This window comes from Nuphar pumila, chromosome 15 (genome assembly GCF_984573655.1).
Source record: "Nuphar pumila chromosome 15, dmNupPumi1.hap1.1, whole genome shotgun sequence".
NCBI lineage: Eukaryota > Viridiplantae > Streptophyta > Magnoliopsida > Nymphaeales > Nymphaeaceae > Nuphar > Nuphar pumila.
Genome location: NC_143263.1, coordinates 30111462 through 30134752, shown reverse-complemented (window position 1 = coordinate 30134752; position 23291 = coordinate 30111462). Strand labels below are relative to the sequence as shown.

General features: G+C 37.8%; 1 protein-coding gene across 1 annotated transcript in view; it reads left to right on the top strand.

Moving 5' to 3' along the window:
• Nucleotides 1-23291, top strand: part of LOC149814984 (lysine-specific demethylase JMJ27-like) — a 55921-nt gene that overhangs the window by 21939 nt on the left and 10691 nt on the right. The window contains exons 8-10 of the mRNA XM_089989728.1: nucleotides 12741-13949; nucleotides 14027-14099; nucleotides 14195-14280. Coding sequence (XP_089845854.1) covers nucleotides 12741-13949; nucleotides 14027-14099; nucleotides 14195-14280 — 1368 coding nt within the window. The remainder of the gene's footprint in view (nucleotides 1-12740; nucleotides 13950-14026; nucleotides 14100-14194; nucleotides 14281-23291) is intronic.

The following is a 23291-nucleotide window of genomic DNA, read 5'->3' as shown; positions in this document are numbered from 1 at the left end:
GAGATGAAGGAGATAGAACTACATCATGTTCGAACAGAAGATCAAGTGACAGACTTGTTTACCAAGGGGTTAACAGGACATCAATTTTGGCTATTGAAGAGCAAGTTGTACATGATCCAAAATCACGTACAACTTGAGGGAGGGTGTTAAAATATAGTTTGCGTATGGATCTGGATCCAGATCCATACACATGGTATGTTAATATAACACATGCTGTATATTTCTCATTAATGGCATCCTTGTAATATCTCTGATATTACAAGGATAGTTGTATATCTGCTGATTTATTTATATATTGGTTAGGGCTTGGAGGTCGAGTATTCTTTTGCCGCCCCAGCCATTGTGTTCTCTCTCTCTCTCTCTTTCTCTCTCTCTCTTTGTTTCCTGTAGATGTTGTACTGATACCCCTACCGGAAAACAAACAAGGTGCAGGTGGCAACGGTCCCCGCCAACCTTGAAGAAATGCGAGGCAGGGTCCAATGACCCTTACTGCCGAAGAACAGATGCAGGCGACAGGGGGCGTCACCCCTGTCGACAAAGGACAGGCAGGGCTGCAGCCCCTGTCGACCTACCAGAAACGACAAGCAGGGGCTTTAGCCCCTGCTGATCCAAAAGTTTCCGGTGACAGGGGCGATGCCCCTGTCGTCCTGCCAAAAGATGATAGGTAGGGGCCACAACCCCTACCGGCCAAAGTAAGAGAGAGAGAGAGAGAGAGAGAGAGAGAGAGAGAGAGAGAGAGAGAGAGAGAGAGAGAGAGAGAGAGAGGGGCTGAAAACCCCTACCAGTCGATCAACAACAGGCGGCAGGGGGCGTCGCCCCTGCCATTCTGCCGACTGAAAAGGAGGAGAGAAGAAGAAAACGATGGTGCAGGGAGGGGGCTCGACCCCTCCCCTGACCAAAAGAGTCTGCAGGGAGGGCTCGGCCCTCCCATGCCGGAAGAACCACGAAGAGGCAGGGGCTCTGCCCCTGTCGAGAAATCCACAAAAGGCACGGGGGCGGAAGCCATTGCCGAAAAGGTGGGCCGACACAGGGAGCTCCGCTCCCTGTCGGCAAAACAAGAGGGACAGGGGGAGCAGAGCCCCCTGTCGACACAGCAAGTGACAGGGGGCGGAGCCCCCTGTTGATGAAAAGAAAGGAAAAGGAGAAGGGGAGAGGGAAAACGAAGAAAAAGAAGTAGGAGGGGAAGAAGAAGAAAGACGAAAGAAAAAGAGCGTACCTGGAGATCATCAACAACGACGTCGGGGGGAGGTCGCAGGTGGCGGCGTCGGAGAGAGAACGAGAGAGCAGGAGAGGGGAATCGGGAGAGAGACGATGAAGGGGGGGGGGTTCGTGTTTGAAACCCCCTGCCTCGCTGTCTATAGAAGACCCGAGGGAGGCGGTGCCTCAATTGGGTCTGGGTCCGGATTCGACCCGAATCCAAGCTATTTTTTTCGTTTATTACAGAAGGTCTTACAACAGATACATTCTCATCGAGGGTGACACAAAGACCAACATCTGTTTCTGTGTCTTTGTCTTGGAGCTCGTAAATCAGTCGGTCCTTCTCGGAGATCTTCTGCTTCAGCCTCCCCATCTTCGATTCAATTTTCAAATTAAAGATTAGGTCAAAAGTTAAAGAGCAAAATCCTAATTTCCATGAAGCAGAGAGTTGGGCAAGAGAGGGGCGCACCATCGCTGCACAGGGCAAGAGAGGGGCTCTCCTTCACTGCACAGGAGAGAGGGAGAGAGTCGGGCAAGAGAGGGGCACACCCATCGCTGCACAGGGCAAGTGAGGGGCTCCCCTTCGCTACACATGAGCGAAAGGGAGGGTGTCGGGCAAGAGAGGGGCGCACTCGTCGAGGCAAAACTTTTTTTAAACTTCGTTCCCCTCGTCCTGTTCTTTTCGTAACAGGGGAGGGGGTGGAACAAAAATAACAATGTTTAAAGGACGCAGTGGACGGCGTTCCGCACATCTGCCACGTCCAATGTTTGTTAAAAATAGTGTATTTTTTGTGATTTTTGTCCCACATGACACGTGGAACGCTCCATCAAACGTGCCCTTAAGGAAAATTTCATGAACTTTAAAAATGTATCCATAAATAGGCCAAGAATTCTCTAAATTCTTGCATGATAGCAACAAGTCGAGAGTTCTTAGCGGAATTCCAAGAGAACCCATATCCAAAATACTTGAAGTTAGCTCAACAATTCAAAAAATTTAATAGGCAACAAAATTTCAGCATATATTATTTGATAACAGAAAAGGAAAAAAATCAAAAAGAAATTTAGAAGAGAATTGGTTGGCACCTGGTCCTTATTTCAAAGTGCTTTGTTCTAGGTTCTGACTTAACTAGTTGTAGCATGACCCAACCTATGTAGGTCAGGCAGACATGGTCATTAAAAATGCCAAAAATGGTTGGCAACCCTGAATTGAATGTTTAATTATAAAAACAAATAATCAAATCCTTATAAACCCAAAAGATCTTGTAGAATGTAAACTTTGTAATGAAACAGAGATCTTCAAATGTCACCACCAAAGTCCACCAAATAGATACACAAGTGGACGATCAACAATCAAATCCTATATATTATAATGTAACTAGGTTAGAACTAGGATTTTCTTTTTCTTTTTTTCTAGTTTCTTTTGGACTAGTCAACATAATGTTGACTAGTCAAAATAGACATTGGGACCTGCTCCAATGTCTCTTTAGAGACTCCCTCTTTGTATTATAAATAGGGAATGACTCCCCTTGTAATGAAATGCTTCTTGCATTTTTGTTGATGAATAAAATAATATTTTTTATTCCTTGTGCTTGCCCCTTTAGTGCGTATTTTATGTGAGCCCATTTTGTGGCTTGTGCATGTTCTTTTGGTGCTTTGGTGAAAATGTTGGAGTGTCCACTTTATTGATTTGGTGAACATCTTCAGAGGACCTTTGTTTTCTTTCATGGTACTTGGAAGGCCAAGTTGATTTTTGGTGCATTGGAAAGCATGCCACTCATGATTTGAAAGAGATAAAGTCTCTTTTGCAAGACCCATTTAAGTACTTGTGAGATTGTGGTACTCACTTTGTGGAGGAGTGTTTGTGCTCTTCATTGGAGGTGCTCTCTTGATGGAGGAGTGCTCGTGGGTTCATGCTCTTCATTAGGAGTGCTCTCTTGGTGGTGAAGTGCTTGTGACATTTCTTGTTTTCTTTTCTCTCTTTTTCTCCTTCCTCTCTATCTTCTTTTTACTCCTTTTAGCCTTTGTAAACATGATTGACAATTATTGTGTCACCGTAAAACCCATTAAGCTCAATGACACTAACTATGTAAAATGAGCTTTAATCACGAAGCACCTAACATGAAAGAAGGGGTTGTGGGGATTAGTGGATGGGTCCGATTCGGAACATAAACTAATTTTTACTAATGTAGGAGGAAAAGAAGTACCTTTTACGTTGGTAGATAAGACCAACACTATGACCACTTATGAGAAAAAATGGAAAGAATGGAGAGTGAGGCACCCCTAGATTATGTCTTGGCTCATTAGTAGTATTGACATAAAAAAATGCTCGAGTTTAGCGAAATTTGAACATGTAAAAAAAGTATGAGACTATCTTAAGAGAATGTACCCTCTTAAAGACATTGCACACACATGCAATCTACAAGACAACATACGAACTATGACTCAAGGAGAAAAAAGTATTAGAGAATACTTTAATGAGTTATCGGATCTTTGAAACGAGTTGTCTCTTCTTAGGCCTAGATGGCATTGTTCCAAAGACATAGAACTCCGCCAAAGACAAATTGATGCAGAGCATTTCTATCAAATTATTAATGGTCTAAGACCGAAGTTTGAGTCTACTAAATCGGCTCTTCTTCATAGAGGAAAATCCCCTCTATTGAAGATACCATTGAAGAGCTAAGTATGAAATAAAATAGACTAAAAAAGGGACATCTAAAAATGATGATGACTCCGTCCTAGCCGTATCTAAGCTGAGAAACCATGTTTATGCTTACAAATCACCATATTATGGGAGACCAAACAACGATCACTATGGAAAAAAGGCAATGAGTTTGAGAAGAAAAAATTATTTTCTATTATTGTCGAGACCTGGGACATGTCAAGACATATTGTCTTAAATTAAAGAGGCCCTATGAGAAAAAGGTAGCCTCGGTTACACAAAAATCAAGTGAGCTCAAAGCTACACAAGAATCAAACATTGGGAGCATGTCTTTGACTCAACTTGTAGATGCTCTTTAACCTCTACTCAAAGGAGCTTCATCAATCAGAGCCCCAGTCTCTTCTGTTGACATCTCTGAACCCGGTAAATCTCTTTGGCTTCTTGACTCAGGTGCCTCATTTCATATGACGCCAAATGGTAATATTTTGTCCGAATGTCGTAACTCAAGTGGGTCAAATGTTTTTACTGATGATGATACATCTCTTGAAATAAAAGGAATAGGAAATTTCAAAACTATTAAAAAAAATTCTATTCTAAAAATCAGATATATTCTCAAATTAAACCTAAATATTTTATATGTTTCTCAATTATCTGACCATGGGTATAATGTTTCCTTTTCTTCTATTGGTTGTCGAGTGCAAAATTGCTAGTTAGGGAAGCTGATGTTACATAGGAGACGTATACTACATGGATTTTTTGGAAATACCCATAAATACTTTTTGTTGTAATGTTCAAAAACTGGATTTAAATCTATGCCATAAAATACTTGGCCATCCTAATGTATCCAAAATCCAACACTTTCCAACTATGAAAAAATTTTGCAATCTTGAAAATTTTACATGTGAAGATTGTATGCTTGGTAAAATGAAAATGTTGCATTTCAAAGAAAGAACTTTTGTCTTTACACGACCGCTTGAGTTAGTACATTCAGAGGTTTGGGCTCCATCACCTGTTGTATCTAAGGTTGGGTTTGCATATTATGTAATCTTTGTTGATGATTTTATTAGACACACATGGATTTGTTTTCTTAAACACAAATATGAAGTTTTTTTATATTTTCAAATATTTCACAATTTGGTAAAAAATAAATTTCAAAAAGATGTCTCTATCTTTCACCCTGATTTAGGAGGGAGATTTTTTTATCAAAAGATTTTGAAGATTACCTAGAAGCAAATGGTATTACACATCAAAAATCTTGTCCTTACACACCACAACAAAACGGTTTAGCGAAAAGAAAACTAGGCACATCATAGAAACCACAAAGAACTTTGCTTATTTCAAATAAAGTACCTAAAGAATTTTGGGCCGAAGCCACATTAACTGCAATTTACCTTATTAACAGAATACCATTTGTCATTTTAAAAAATATATCACTTGTGGAAAAACTTTTTAAACTTACTCCTGATTATTCTCGATTAAGAGTCTTTGGGTGCAAATGTTTTGCTTTTATTGATAAAAATGATAAACTTTTCCCTCATGCTATTCATTGTATTTTTTTGGGATATGCAAATAACCATAAAAGGTTATATATGCTTTGCTGTTAAAAGTAAAAAATTATATATTTCAAGAAATGTGTCTTTCATAGAAAAATAAAAAAAATTGAATTTGAAAATCCCAAAGAAATAACTACGTATTCTTTCCTGTTTGATCTCATTCCAAGGTTTGGTGATTGTGATGTTGATCTTGATGAGATTCAGGATAGTAGAAATGTTATGGTGAATGAAGAAGAATCTCATGATAATGGAAAAAGTGCAGAACAACCTCGAGATCCAAACTGTATTCTATATTCCAGGCGTAGTAGTTCTTAACATTCATGTGCCTTTAAAAAATATAATAAAGTATAAACTAGGTCATCTAGAGTATCAAAACTCCCAGGAAAATTTGTGCCCTATGAGTCTTTTTCACCCAAGTATCAAGCTTACATTGCATTGATATATTCCTATATAGAACCCTCAAACTATGCTGAAGTAGAGAGACATCCTGAATTGGTAGAAGCCATGAGGGTAGAATTAGATGCTTAGAAAAGGCGAGTACTTATACGGTCAAAGATATTCCTCTATGAAAGAAACCCATAGGTTGTTGATGAGTATATAAGGTAAAGACCAAGAGTGATGGAACTTTTGAAAGGTACAAAACTAGGTTAGTTGCCAAAGAATACTCCCAAGAATATGAAATAGATTATGAGGAAGCCTTTGCCCCTGTTGCTAGGATGATTATAATTAAAACCGTAGTAGCCCTTGCCTTTGTGAAGAAATGATCTATATATCAATGGATGTTAAGAATACGTTTCTCAATGAAAAATTGGTTGAAGAAGTCTATATGGAGGCACCACCTGTGATAACTATTCATAAAAGAAAGACTCTTCCTTTAGATAAGGCCTTGTGTGACCTTAAACAAGCTCTAAAGGCTTGGTATTATAGGTTTAGTCAAGTTATACTTAATGTTGGATTTCAATCTTGTCTAACTAACACAACTCTATTTGTTAAAATTGCTGATGCAGGTATTCTTCTTCTTCTTCTTCTTTATGTGGACGACTTGATCATGACAGGAAGTGACAAACAAGGATTTTAACACATTAAAAGACTTCTCAAAACACATTTCGAAATGACCGATTTGGGATTTTTAAAATATTTTCTTGGTATAGAAGTTGCTTATACTTTTATAGGTTATTTGCTGGTTCAATTTAAGTTTGCATTAGATATTGTGGTCAGGTATGGTATCTCAGATGATAAGAAGGTTGATACTCTCAAAGTTGTAAATGTCAAAATAAAGATTGATGATGAAAAACCATTTGAAAATCCAACACCATACAGACAACTTGTCGGGACACTGTCATATCTTTCAATTATTAGACCTTACATTGCGTATGCAGTTCACGCAGCGAGCCAGTTTCAACGTGCTCCCACCAATGTTCATAACTTCATATGGGAGTAGTTTTGCGCATTATTAGATATATTAAAACTTCTATTTTTCAAGGACTTTTCTTGTCTGCTTCATCATTAAATTTTATTGCTTATATTGATACTGATTGGGAAGGCGATTCCAATAACAGACATCCAAATACTGATTTTTGTGTATTTTTAGGTGACTTGTTGATTTCGTAGAGATGTAAGAAGCAACAAAAGGACTCTCTTTCTTCAACTGAAGCAGAATATCGAGCCATGATTACAACCACTATGAAAGTGGTCTGGCTACGAAGATTGTTGGTTGACATGAGAGTCCAGATTAAAGGAGCATCACAGATGTGTTGTGACAACAAAAGTTTCATCAACCGGCCATTTCATGGATGCACCAAGCATATTGAGATTGACTGTTATTATGTACGAGATGAGTATTTATAGGGCACTCAATCTTTCCTATGTCACCTCAAAATATCAATTGGCAGATTTCTTCACCAAACCTCTCGTTGCTCTTAGATTTCACTTCCTATAGGACAAACTTTCAGTTATCCAACCATAAGTTTGAGGGGGAGTGTTAAAAATGTATATATATTAATATGTAACTAGGTTAGAAATATGATTTTTTTTTTAGTTTCTTTTGGACTAGTCAAAATAGACGTTGGGACAGGCCAAACTGCTCCAAATGGAGGTGTTGGACATGCTCCAATGTCTCTTTAAAGACTCCTTGTGTATTATAAATAGGGGATAACTCTCCTTGTAATGGAATGCTTCTTGCATCTTTGTTGATGAATAAAATAATATTTTTTATTTCTTATGATTGCCCCTTTAGTGGGTGTTTTGTGTGAGCCTATTTTGTGGCTTGTGTATGCTCTTTTGGTGCTTTGGTGGAACTCTTTAAGTGTTCACTTTGTTGATTTGGTGAACATCTTCGAAGGGCTTTTGTTTCCTTTCAAAAAGGAGGTCTCACTCTTGTAAAAACATGTTTATCTCAAGCATTTCAAGTTCAAATATATTTAAATTTTTTTATACTTGTTTCTATTCTAGCCCTTTGAGGCCTTGTGCTTGTGCTCTTGTACTTGACCCATAAGTGGTTCTTGTGTGTACACACTTTAGTGTGTTTGTAACAACTCATAAGAGGCATTCTATTGTTCGATTTGTATTTCATTACAGTGTTCTAATCTTTGTATTGGTTTATTTAGATGACATTCTTATTGCATAAAAAATTCCCGAGAAGATTGATACATTAGAAAGGATATTGAATAATATGTTTCAGATGAAAGATCTTGGGGTGGTGCATTGCTTTTTGAGACTTGAAATGGATCAACAACCAGGTCTTATAGAAGTATGCACTTAATCTCTTCAATGTAGTCCTTTACCTCTAAACATGCATCTTGTTGTGGAAAAGCAAGGAAATAAGTTGATTAATGTTCTAGCAAGGTACCACAACATAGTTAGAGCATTACAGTTCCTTTTACACAGCCAAATCAGTCTATGCAGTGAAATGGGTTTCACAATTTGCTTATACACCTTGAATGTGCCATATGGAGGAACTTCTGTGAATTTTGAGGTACATTAAGGGGGACCCTGATCAATGGTCTAGTGTATGGAAGGCTGGTTGGAAGAGTTGGTTTTGGTTGATAACCTGATTGGGTCGCAAACCCTGTGTGGGTTTGAAAGTTGTTAATATAAGGAAACTTTGGAGTTATTGATTATACCATTTTTCTTTGAGATATACTATACAAGCTCTATGCATATCTTCCAAAATTTGGATTTTTTTATACTAATTAGCATTTTGGGGATGGAAGACTATGGTAAATTGTAATTTATTTTCATGGCTTTTTCGATTACATAAAGTCTAGTGCAAGGGCAGAATTACTGTGATGTCATAAGTTTTATGGATTTGGCACTTGCTTATGCTTAGGGGCGGATCCAGGGGTGCCAAGGAGGGGCTTGAGCCCCTCCTCAAGTTTTGTAAAATTTCATTATTTTTTATAAAACTTTATGTTGCCCCCTTTATATTTTATTTTATTATAAAAAATTTTGCCTCCATTTAAGCAAAATATAAAAATTTATATTGCCCCCTTTATATTTTAGTTTTATATTTTATTTTATTATAATTTTTTTTGCCCCTAAACCAAATATAAAAATTTATATTGCCTCCCTTTATATTTTAGTTTTATATTTTATTTTATTATAAAAGTTTTTTGCCCCTTCAAGGAAAATTCTGGATCCACCACTGCTTATGCTATTACGTGAGAATATTGGGCAATCACTTCTATTTTGTGATAATAAGTGTGCTGGTCATAGCCACAAACGGTGCACCATGGAAAATGGAGCATGTGGAGATTGATGGGCATTTTGTGTGCAAGAAGGTGGGAAACAAAGAAATGCAACCATATTTATTCAGTGGATCACTCAAAGCAATTGATTTGTTTATGAAACTTTTGTCAATAACTCGGTAGCCAATGGTCTTAAACCATTCACAGTTTGAGTGAATGTGATAAAAATATGATTTAATTTTGTTAATGTAAAAGGTGTATTTGTCTTTTTAATTATATATGTGTGTGTGTGTGTGTGTGTGTGTGTGTGTGTGTGTGTGTGTGTGTGTGTGTGTGTGTGTGTGTGCGTTCACAACTATCGGGCATCTTTCAAAAGATCTCATGATTTATGATGAGATTTTCAAAAACTGGTATAATATTGAAAATGTGATACTGTCAAAATATTGCCTATTTTGAAAGTATCGAGTTTTGTCACGGTATTCTTGTGTTATTGACACAATCATTGAATTCGTTAGATATTTTATATACTTTGTGTTTTTATTATATTTTATTTTGGGAAATTTTCAAAAACACACCTAAGTTATTAGTGTTAATAAAAACACACCTAAGTTTTGAAAAATGTTAAAAACACACCTAAATTTATGTTCTGTTAAAGATCTCTGGTTCTGTTCCTTTAAGTTGGGTTAACATTAACCCAAGACGAGTTTTGAACATAAATTTACTAATTTAATGCTCACCTGCTCTCTCTCTCTCTCTGCCACCACTATAGCTGTCTATATCTTCTCCTTTATGCAGCCTCTACCATCACCACCACCTCTTCTCCCCTTTCCCACTACCACCACCACCATCACCACCACCATTAACCACCTTTTTTTAATTTTTTGTTGCTGCCCACCACCAGCACATTTTTTTCAACGCCAACCATCCTTACTTTCTTCTCCTCCTACAACCATCACCATTTATCCCTTCTCTCACGATTTGCTATCCATCCACCACCATGTTTTCATTTCTTCCACCATGCTTATTTGCTTATTTTCTTTCCTTGCTATTGCCCACCACATCTATCTTCTTTCACCCCAGTCCACAGTGGACTCCTTTTCTGTTTTTTTTTTGAGTGAGTGAAGGAACAAATAGTTGAAGAAAGAAAGGTCCTTATGAAGAGATAAAGCAATACTGAACAAATTAAATGGCAAGTTTACTTCCAAAAATTGGATGGAGATTAACTGAATCACCCAATCGGTTATTGAAGGTCAAAATGATAATTACAGCATACAATCTAATGGCCACTTTGATGGAAGTAAAGCCTGGGCCTTTTTAATTAACCATAGAAAATTTTAGGTGTGTTTTTAACATTTTTTAAAACTTAGGTGTGTTTTTATTAACACTAATAACTTACATGTGTTTTTGAAAATTTTCCTTTTATTTTCTTATATATATTTTAAGATTTATATGTATTGAGGTTTGCCTGAATTTTCCTGAGAAAACAAGTTTTTTAATTTATCTTGAGATTTTCCTTTGCCGTGAAAATCCTGATAATGAGATTTGTGACTATGATATCTTCAGATTCCACTTGGATGTCCCCTTGGCTGCTCCTTCGTCTTCTTTGTGCTTCCTTCCTATATCTGGCACACATATCAAGGTTTGGGGAAACTAATAGTTATGACTGATTGTGTGTATAAATCTTTTTCTAATATTATAATATTATGTAAAACAGAAATTAATGGAACATTGAAACTTAATTGCATTACTAGGTTGTTTCTTGAGTTGGGACATAACAAGTCTAGTCATCACGACATAAGTATGTCTTCAAGCTATATAAAAAACATTGAATTTAATGTAGATGGTATTATTATTGGGCTTAATCAGAATTTCCTTCTTTACCGAAAATGAAAGTATGTGCTGGTGACATGCTTTAAGTGGGCGATAAGTACCATCTGGAGAATGTGGAGGTGGTGGCAGTATCACTCATATTGGTATGATTGGGGAGGGAAAAGGAGTAAATATGGGTTGTGTCTGTTCTGGATGTTGTCAGCCAAAAAAGTTTCCCCTAACTGGATCTGGACCAGAGTTACCGGAAGCGCCTAGGTAAAAGGGGAAGCGCGAAACGTCGCGCTTCCGAAATGTGTGGGGAAGCATCCCCTTTTTTGGGAAGTGTGCTTCCCTTTTATGGGAAGCGCATTTCCCTTTTATGGGAAACACACTTCCCCATGCTTCCCCATTTTTTTCATTTTTTCGCTTCCCCCTCGCTTCCGGTTCGCTTCCTAGGTCGCTTCCGGTTCGCTTCTGAGACGGTTCATAATTTTCTTCTAAGTGGTCCCACGCTTCCCCGCTTCCTAAATTTTTGAAAGTGCCTCGCTTCCCTCTCCCGATTCCTTGACTGGTAACTCTGATCTGGACCAAGGTTGCCAGACTAGGAAGCGGAAGCGAGAAGCGATGCATTTTAAAATGTATAGGAAGCGGGAAGCGAGGAATAAAAAAAAGAAATATAATAATTGAATGAGAATCATAATGAAACACAAATAAAAACTAAAATAAAAGTGACTAATATTAAATTTCATGATTTTTTAGTGGAAGAATTAAATTTTTAACAAAATCTAAAAATGATGATTACCAATTTAGAGAAAGCACATGGAAGTGAGTGAGAAGAGTGAGAGAAAACACAAAAAACATGAAAAGTTGAGCAAGAGAACATATAAGATGAATAAATGAAGTGTGTGGAAAGCATAGGAGAAGCGTGGGGGAATCAATGTTCTCATCAAGTTTCGCAAGCGAGGAGTATCGCGCTTTCGAAGCGAGTTTCCGGGAAGCGAGCTTCCCACCTATCTAAGAAGCTTCCGGTAACTCTGATCTGGACCCAGAAATGCCTCATGAGGCCTCAAAAGTCTATGCATCTAGCCTCAGTTCTCTTCACTGTTTACCAAATGTTTTTTTCCTCACATGGATCTGAACACAAAATGCTTCCATTTAAGGGTATGGTTGCACACAAAAGCACTGGGCTTCATAAATTTGGCCTCTCTACATCTAAGAGAAGCCTGACTGAACGAAATGGATTGGTGGCTTGTAGTGGGTTTTGGGTGATAAAGACCTTCCTACATTTAGTGTGAAAACCTTGGGGACTTGTTGGCACTACCTGTGGCTTTTTTACCAGAGCGATTTGTTCTACTATTATTCAGTGGTTCAGGTCTTCAATATATCCACTGCTACCACTTACTGTTCTCTTATTCTTGATAGATAGTCAAACTTGATACTTACAAGCAGCTTGATAGTTTCACTGCTGAGTGCCATCAGACGACATTTCCATTTGGATAATGATCAGTTTTAGGTAGCCAGGGGAAATATACGTGCTGATTGTCTAGGAAGTGAATTGGAATGAAAGCTTTGTAGTTTTGAAATCAGTGATTCTGAGATTTTGTTCACGCCATGCACATGTTCAACTGAACTTTCCCTCTCTAATATTTGATTATATGTTCCCCATTGTTTGTGTTTGATTCCACACAATTTTCTTGTTTTCCTATTGTAAATAGTTATTTCTGTTCCATTTATTTCCTTTAATTCCACACAATTTGCTTGAGTGCTGCTTGAATTCTCTGTAGGCTTTTAAGATTTCTACCTTCATTGTTTTACGAGATTCTGTTTTTTTCTCAGGTGAATGTGTTGACACATACTGCAGAAATTGCACTTAGTAAGCGACAGCTTTCCAAAATTGAAAAACTCAAGAAGAAATATGCAAATGAAGATAAAAGAGATAAAGTAAATAGTGGAAAACCTTCCATTGCTGATGGCATGTTGGCATCAAACATTACTGAGTCACATTTTGTCACTGATGAGAAACTGTTAGAAGGTCAACCTTCCACAGAGGAAATTCCTTTCTCAGATAATATTTCTGCAATAACTGAACTACTCAATGCCTACAGCAACATTGTCGGACAAAAGGGATCTATGGGTGTCAATGGCATCAAAACTAAAACAATTATTGGACCTTTTGTGAAGCAAGAAACGGAAAATGGAGAATCTCATCTGGTTTCTTTAGAAAGTGGATGTAATGGTCAAGCCATGGTTGACCAACATCTGGAGGCTACACATGTACCCAGTGTTGACACAGCGGAATCACATTTCATGGCCGATGGGAATTCATTCGTATCTCAACCTTCTGGAGACCAAAATATTTTATCTGACAATGCACCTGCAGTAAAGGAAGTTCTCATTGGTGCTGAAGAACAGATGTATGGAAAAGTTGACCACAAGCAAATGGGAGATATTGATATTGGTGACCTCAAAAATAAGATGATGGGTACTTGCTGCAACATGAAGGAAAGAAACGATGTGGAGTCTCTTTCTGTTGCTTCCACAACTGGTAGTTGTGTTTCTGGCAAGGTGTTCGGGAAGAAACTATCTAGGTCAACTGCTGCTTATGAGATTGGAAAAGAAAATGGCGAGCATGATGAAGCTGGAGTAGAACAAACTAATGAGTTGAAAAATTCCAGTTGTCCTGATCGAAAGGCTAGTGTTGAAGTTGGGGAACAATTGTTCAAGGCCACTGCTACTGTTGCTGATGTAGGAAAAGTCCAAAATGATAAGCATGCGATTGATCTGCCCAAAGCGAATGCTAGTGAGGGACACAATTACTTTGGAAGCATTTCTGAAGTTTCAGGAAAATTTACCAAAAAAGGTGAGCTTAGTTGTGCTTTGGAATGTGGTAGCCCTGAAAGCTCTGAAAGCAAAGGGGATGGTAAGCACAAAGTGGGTGGTGCCCTGTGGGACATATTTCGTAGAGAAGATGTTCCAAGGTTGGAGGCATACCTGAGGCGCCACTCAAAGGAGTTTCGACATATCCATGCTTCTCCAGTCAAAAAGGTAATAACAGTTTTTTATTTTGGTGGGTCAAAGTTGTTAATTGCAACTATCACTCATTAACAATTATTAATTTTCAGGTTGTTCATCCCATTCACGACCAAAGTTTCTACTTGAATCTAGCTCACAAGCAGAAGCTGAAGGAGGAATTTGGTTCGTATATTTCAAATCTGCATTCTCATAAGTGTGTTATTCCAGTTGATTGAATTTGAAGCACATAACTGTGAAATTTTGGTTGTTTCATGAAGGGATTGAGCCGTGGACTTTTGAGCAAAATCTTGGAGAGGCAGTCTTTATTCCTGCTGGTTGCCCGCATCAAGTTAGAAACCTGCAGGTACTTTTGTTTTAGCTTGCTGACTTTTCCATGAATAGAGATTTACATCTGCTGCCTATTCTACCTGCTTGTTTGATAACAAATGCCATACTACCATACTTGTATCAGATCCTCTGAGAGTCTGACACAGATGCACACTTGGCGACTTCACTGTAGCAATCTCTTGTCAACTGTAAATTCTTAAAAAGTGTTGGCATATTTTCCAAATGTAAACTGCTAAGGTGATCCCGTATGGGCAATAGTGAAGGCCAACTTGTAAGCTAAACCATCCAGGAAGTTGGACCCTGTCCATACCTAAGCTTTTGCGGTCATGACCTGCTTTGTTGAAAGAGTGGCTTAGCAAATGACCCTGGAATTGCCTGGGACCTTGGTTTACCAACCCCAGTCTAAATGTCAAATAATTTCTAACAATGATGCACCCTGTTTTCTAAGACATTGTTTTAGTGCAGCTTATTTGCATCCACAGTTGTTATTCATTTACTTAATGCTCGAAATTTAGTGTAAATGAAGTTGGCTTGATTGGTGATATTCTGAAATTTGAATGTCTTTATTTTTCAGAATTGTATCTAATATTGACATTTTTAAAGTATAGCCAAAGTTTGTGACAGATAAAATTACTAAAATATCATGCCTGTAGGATATAGCTAAATATGTTGGCTTTGCCGTAACTTCTAGTGGTTGGCTGCACAACTTTTTAAAGTGGTGAAATTATGCTTAGACTGCATTGTATTCCTGTTTCGCAAGGGTTCTGTTCTGCACAAGGTTACCGGAAGCGCCCTTAGTGGCGGGGAAGCACATTTCAGAAGCACGAAACGTGCTGGGAAGCACACCCCAAAAATGGGAAGCACGCTTCTCCTAAATGAGAAGCTTGCTTCCCCCTCACTTTTCCCCCTTTTTATTATTTATTTATTTATTTTTCTTTTTTTTCGCTTCCCCCTCGCTTCCGGTTCGCTTCTCCCTCGCTTCCTTGGTCGCTTCCGGTTCTCTTCCTAGGTCGGTTCCGAGACGACTCTTGGTTCACTTCTAAGCCGTCTCATGCTTCCCACTTCTTAAAATTTTCCTATATTTGCATCCACAGTTGTTAAGGTTGTTTCACAACTAAATTTAAATATCTTTTCTGATTATCAAATTTCTGATCATGAGTGTGAAATCTCCTTCTCATCTAAGGGTTGCTTCGTGTAAGATCTCTAGGGCAAGGCTATAGGAGATGAGATCTCTACTTCATGAATTATTTAATTTTTTTCTTTAATTTTTTTTTTGTAATTATGTCGAAGAAAAAAAATATTGAAACTTGGCATAAAAGACTTGGACATCAAAGTTTCTCAAAAATGTATATTCTTCTTTTGAGAAAAAATTTTGTAACGAAAAAGATTTAATTTGCAAAGATTGTATCTTTGGAAAAATGAAATCCACCCCTTTTCCTAATAGAACTTGTCTCTAAGAGGTCTTTTGAATTAGTGCATTCGGATGTTTGAGGACCTTCTCCCGTCATATCAAAAGGAGGATATTCATATTATGTTTACTTTTATCGATGATTTTACTAGATAAGCGTGGATTTACTTCCTTAATTTCAAATCCGATGTGGTCTCCTTGTTCAAAAGATTTCATATGATTGTCAAAAATCCATTTCAAAGCAACATTTATATTCTTAGATTCGATTCTTTATCTTTCACAAAAGTCGAATATAGGGCGATAGCTACAACAACAACCGAGGTCATGTGAATGAGATCATTACTTTCAGATATCGGTGTTGATGTTTCAGAACCTTCAAAATTATGCTGTGATAACAAAAGTGCCATATATATTGCCAACAATCACACATTTCATGAACAAATGAAACATATTGAGATGAATTGCCACTATGTTCAAGAAGAATACTTGAAGGGGACGATTACTTTACCATATGTGTCCGAGTTTCAGATTGTGGACTTCTTCACCAAAGCTCTTCCTCTACTAAGATTTTTGTATCTTCTTAGCAAACTTTTGGTGATCTCATCGTAAGTTTGAGAGGGTGTGTTAAAATATAGTGTATATATTTTTAGACCTAATTGATATACGTATATTTATACAATATACATATATCAAGGGTATTTTGGTTATTTTATGACATATAATATAATACAGTCCAATAGGGACTGTAGAGTCTTTTTTTAATTTTTTTATTTTCTGTTTTTTATGTCAGTCAATATGACTGTTGGAGAGGTAGTCCAACTAGTTGGATTGCCTCCCTTTCATTGTACTACTCTATGTAACATATGCTTTTCTAAGCATATTGGTTGTTATACTAAAATCTGTTTTTTTACATTGTGTTGTGAAATTCGTGCTTTTGTGTATCTCTTTTATGAGATTGTTATCAGTCTATTATAGACTATGTCACATGGGTGCGTGTAACGCCTCAAAATCTTAACCCAAATTTTTGAGAAGTTTTTTTTTATACAGCGGAAACCAGTAATACCATAGAGCAAAGCATTTTAGAACATTTCAGGTGGAGAAAAACCAAAACATTCTTTTCATTTCAATATCAATGAAAATTAAGATCAGAGTTCTCACACTATCCTTGGAACAATAAATCCAAAATCTCGATCGAAGCCTCTTCCCGCAACCGCTCCTAACTCCGACTCTTTACCTGAAAATTTATAGGGATTAGACTACAACTTTCTAAGTAGGAAATCTGTAACTTTTAATGTGGTACAACATGAATCCAGTATGTGATATGAGTGTCATGTATGATTTTTGACACATACAAGGATAAATAAAGATCTATGTTATGACTGTCAACAATTTATCAGAAGTTAACTGACAGGTAACATTAATAGCAACATTTATATATCCCACAACCACGATACGAATCCACACAATTATTCAGAGAAATGCAATTATGACAATTCATAATTCAGGTACGCATTCATACCACAAGGTACATCCATTATGCATGAAGAAACATTAAACCATACCATGATGCATAATTTTAGTACAACAAGACATTTAACATACATTGAAAATTAAACATCACGCATCCACCAAACATATAACAATTAAGGAAATAGACAACATATGCATGTTCTAATGCATAGCAGAAAAATGCATGACTTATGTGTAATGTATGAATCTTATTATTATTTTTCCTTAAGTCTTCCTTCCATATGTATGCCCTATTAAATGCATACAATTTAAATTCCTCTTTTTAATTACCGTTGCCCGCGGATACACCAAACGGGTACAATCCCCGAGGTCAAGTAAGTTCTCAGGATAGCTTAACACACAATTTGTATTTTATTACTAGGTTCCAACTTAGCCCTCGACCGAATTACCTTCGGAACATTAGACCTCCACATCTAATGTCGGGGACACCAGGGACACCCACGCTCACAAATGCCACTTCATTGGTACCAAACAAACTCACAACTGTGACCAACACACCACTTCCGGGTAAAGTGACGGACTCTCCCTAAAACCGTGGTCAGAAGAAAGAACCTCAATATCGGGTTCAGGGGACCAAATTGCAGCACACAGAATTTTTGTATCCTCACAGAATTTTTGTATCCTCATGGTGGAATGAGGATGTCAAATTAGCTATTAAGGTTAAAAGAGAGTGTTATAGAAATCTAAGTAAGAGTCGTGATAATGAGAATTTGGAGAAGTATATGATAGCAAAGAAGGAAGCTAAAAAAGTTGTTCGAAACGCGAGGGCTAAGGTATATAAGGAGGTTTATGACAAGTTGGATACCAAAGAAGGCGAGAAGGATATTTATAGGCTTGCAAAGATGAGAGATAGGAAATCGAAGGATTTGGGTATGGTTAGATGTATCAAAGATGAAACGCAAAGGGTTTTAGTCAAAGATGAGGAGATTAAGGAGAGATGGAAAGATTATTTTGATAAGCTATTTAATGATAGTCATGCTCAAGATCTTGGAGACTTCTCCATTCCTTTTCATGAGATAAATCGTGACTTCATGCGCAAGATTCAAAAGAAAGAAATTGCAGAGGCTTTGAAGAAAATGAAATCAAGAAGGGCAGTTGGCCCAGATGGTATACCTATCGAGGCTTGGAAATGCTTGGGAGAGAAAGGTTTAGAATGGTTGACAAATCTTTTTAACTTGATTTGGCGAACAAATAAGATGCCTAATGAGTGGAGGAAGAGTACTTTGGTGCCTTTATATAAGAATAAGGGTGATATACAAGATTGCACAAACTATCGTGGTATAAAACTCATGAGTCATACTATGAAACTTTGGGAGAGGGTGATTGAGTCTAGGTTGAGGAAGGTTGTCATGATATCGGAGAATCAATTTGGTTTTATGCCTGGAAGATCAACTATGGAAGCTATACATCTTCTTAGACAACTTATTGAAAGATATAGAGAGAGGAACAAAGATTTGCATATGGTTTTTATTGATTTAGAGAAGGCATACGATAGAGTACCTAGGGACGTTCTCTGGTGGACAATGATGAAGAAAGGTGTTTCTCTCAAGTACATTAGTATAATTAAAGATATGTATGAAGGAGTAGTAACCAATGTCCGCACTTGTGGAGGGGTGTCAACCAATTTTCCGATAACGGTTGGGTTACATCAAGGATCTGCTTTAAGCCCTTTCCTATTTGCGATAGTGATGGATGAGCTTACGAGATCAATTCAAGAAAATGTACCGTGGTGTATGTTGTTTGCTGATGATATTGTTTTGATTGATGAGTCTAGAGCTGGGGTTAATGCTAAGTTAGAATTATGGAGACAGACATTGGAAGCTAGAGGTTTTAAGTTGAGTAAGAGTAAGACTGAATATATGGAATGTCGGTTTAGTAAGCAACGAAGTAGTGATGGGAGTGTAGTGAAGCTTGGTGAGCAAGATATACCGGTGAATGATTATTTCAAATATTTGGGATCCATCATTCAAAAGTATGGAGAAATTGATGGAGATGTAAATCATAGGATAAAGGTTGGGTGGATGAAATGGAAAAGTGCTACTGGAGTGCTGTGCGATCGTAGAATGCCATTGCGGTTGAAGGGAAAGTTTTATAGGACGACTATTAGACCCGCTTTACTATATGGTACGGAATGTTGGGCTGCCAAGAGACATCATATTCAAAAAATGAGTGTAGCTGAGATGCGGATGCTTAGATGGATGTGTGGAAATACAATAAAAGATAAGATTCAGAACGAAGAGATACGTAAGAAGGTAGGTGTTGCACCCATTGAAAATAAGATGCGAGAGAATCGTTTACGGTGGTTTGGACATATTCGGCGAAGGCCTAATGATGCTCCAGTTAGAAGGTTGGAGAAATGGGAAAATATATTAGTTAAAAGAGGTCGGGGTAGGCCTAGGAAGACTTGGATGGAGATGATAGGAAAGGATATGAATGCTTTGAACCTCACCGAGGACATGGCGTGGATAGAAATGATTGGAGGAAAAGGATTCATGTGGAAGACCCAAAATGAATTTCTTTTTTGGTTCATATCGCTGACCCCAATTGTTTTGGGATGAAGGCGTAGTTGTTGTTGTTGTTGTTGTACAGTCTCCCCAAGACCGGAACTCTAAGATCCTCATTCTCCAGATGAGATATCCCAGAACGTATATTACACTGTTCTTATTCATTATCTTTTTATTAAGAGTCAATTATTGAGTCTTGCAATTCCATATGCAAAAACAAGGCAAAAGTTCACATCAACCTCTGCGAGAACCATCACGAGACTCTAGCCCGTGGAAACATATCGAACAGTGCAATATAGAGCAATAAAATTACATTTGCGAACCAACATGCAAAGTTAATCATAGGCTTGCAAATCAACATGCAACATAAGCTCGCAAATCACCAATGCGTAGCTCTTCACGGCCTCCCACCCGTGGCAACAATAGAACAACACAATTAAAACCATCATGTAAATATGATTATTGCGATGCATTTAAACAATTAAAGAAAGAGCAAACCAAAGCTCACGGCTCTCCAGGCCTGTGATGATTCATTTAGACCATCGATGCATCATATACAAAAATCATAACAACTTGCAATTTATGCAATGGGGTCAGCATGCCTCCAAATACACATCCATCCAAACCAATTTAACAATGTGCATGAGTTACCATACTCATATGCATGTGTTCACAATCTATGTGCACGTGCTTTCATGTAATCACTTAACACACATGCATTCATCCATCATCCATAAGCACATAAGAACATTTATACCTGATTTTACATGCTAAACACATATCGATTTCGTGTATGCACATGTATTCAAAACAAATTCATAAATGCATGATAAATAAACATGTCCCATCAATGCAGGCACAAGAAACCTTTTCATGTGTTAACATCACACACATGAACATAACCCAGATTTAGCAATTGAAATTTCAGGTCTGCACACATTTATATCATGTATGCGCCTATATCAAAACAACTTTGCCATGACATATTAACAGACATCAAATACCTCACATGTTATAAACTATAAAGCATGCTAACATGTGCCAAATGCATGTGCACTCATGCAACCCTAACACAATCATAAGCATGTCATATCTCAATCATATGCATCTTCACTATATGTGTCACCTACATCACATACAGGTATTAACCAATGCATATCTCTTTTGAGTGTGGGAGTGTACATGTAAAATTTTACATACACCTCAAGCATACATGCTCAAAGAAAAATGTTAATAACTGAACCATGATCACCTTCATGATTGCACAATCAGTATATTGAAAAGCTAAAATAACATTTTTCATATACATCCGACAGAAGGATGAGTTTCTGCATATGCTAGGGACGATGGTCGGCTTTACCAATCCCGGACCCGCTATCCTCCTAGCTAAACATCCAACTAAGTCCCAAAATTTTCTTGTCATATGTTATGTTCATTGCTCCTCATATACTAAACATGAGTACCCATTAAATATGACCCAGTTGCTCTGTTAACAAAAATATCATATAACTTAAGATTTTGTTCTAACCGATTTATTTCCAGCTAAATATCTTTTCAAAAATAGCAATTAAGCTATCCTGAAATTTGTGGTAAACTATTTTTTTGCTGACAACTGTCCAATATAGAATGCAGTTAAACACAGAATCAATTTAGAAACACACCTCGGTGGAATTTAAAAGAAATATAACATTTCATGCATAAGAGTGTAGTATCTCATCGAACGAATTTTAAAGAAAACAGACATGTTGGTAAGAGTTACTTCTTCAGCCAGATTCAATAATCAGTCAACCAAAATAAGATGAGATCCGATAACAGCTCCAAATGTGCCAATATTCGGGTCATTCATGAACTGAAATAATCTCTTACATATAGCTAATGTCCACTATTAGAATTAACTGCTAATAAGGTATATAAGAGAAATAACACTGATCTTAAGGATACTCTTTCGTGTTAACATGAAGTCGCCATCTATGGCTAATCCAAAAATAATAAAAGATCCAAAACCATCATGTATAGTTTTAAAGATGTTGATTACAGTGTCAAACATTCTGCACACACACCACTCATCAACCAAGAAGGTAGGCTTAATAATGTATCTTTTTTATTCTCAAACGAGATTAGATAAGCAATAAAACATATACAGATTTGCTTAAAGATTAAAATCAGATGTGGAATTTGCCCATGCAGTTCATCAAGAAACAAGGTTTGATCAAGAAAACTAATCTGATCAAGAAAACGCAAGTTAGGGTAAAGTTCAATATATCAATTCTAACAAAAACCACAGACTTCATTTCTATTTGTTTCAGTAGAGATTCAGGTTTAAGGCCTATCAAAATCAAATCAATGAAATGGGTACATGAATAAGCACATGATCAGTTTTGTATGTACAATTCTCAAACACCTATCCATAAACATTGATTCACATGGAACCAACAATGCATGTGAACCATCTCAAATCAATCGATGACTAGCATGAACCAACAACTCAGGAAACTATAACAAATTTATTACCCAAGTAAAATCCAAGATTTCTGTAGCAAATAAAGTTGAAACTGGAAAAATTTAATTGAACCAAAATACCGATTCTTTTATATGGTTTAACATCCCCCACTTGAACCCAAAATAAACAGATTTCGTTTACCTCTTTCCCTTCCGTATTTAGTTTATCGCGTCCCAAAATAGGACCCCCCCCCAAACCTGGGATTATCCATTTCAAGAAATCGGAAACCCCACGACTGGGGTTATCCAATACCTCAGCAGAACCCCAGATCGATTTGATTTGGGGATTTTGCAGGTTAGGGTTTAGACAAGAAAATCCCCAAATCGATTGGGTTTGAGATTTCCGGTTCAGGGTTAGGCAAAGGAACCCCCAATTCCAAGTCACTGCTACCGAAAAACCCCGACTCACAGAGTTGGGTTTTCCAGCATCCAAGAAATGCATTGACAGGCTTGTAATGTAAAACAAAAATCGAGATTCCCCCATGATCGACCCAATCACAGGCGGATTCAGTCCATACTCCACAAAAAGAGGCAGAAAACCTACCTTTTCCGGTGCTTTTTCCGACGATCGAAGACTCCTATCGCGAGACAATGGTCGGCCGACTCCGGTTGCGCCTGCCGCCGTGAAGGGCGCGATCTGGAGGCTGCTGTCGATGGTCGGCCTGCTGTTTCCACATTCGCGATGCTGGTCGAGAGGGTGATGAGAGAGCGTGAGAGAAAGAGACCGAGTCAAGAGGGCGAGACCCCCTCTCCACTCCCCCTTTATCGCCAAAACCCCCCTCCCCTCTTGCCGAGAGGCGCGGGGTTTGGTTACGCTCTGCGTAATCCCCCTGCCCCTCTTTCTATCTGGTTCTTGAAAGCAAGAATCGTGCCCTAGGCACGATTCCTGTTTAACGTCCCTTTAAAAACTGAACTCGGGTCCGGCTCCGAGCTCGTGACCCGCAGCTTAGAATCCAGCATTCGCCCGGATCTGGATTGCCTGCACTTGTGGATCCACAGTTGGATCCTCGTGGGTCCAACTGTGGGTCTGACCTTGTACCAGATTTATTTTTTTTCTTATAAATACTATTAATTATTTATTAAATT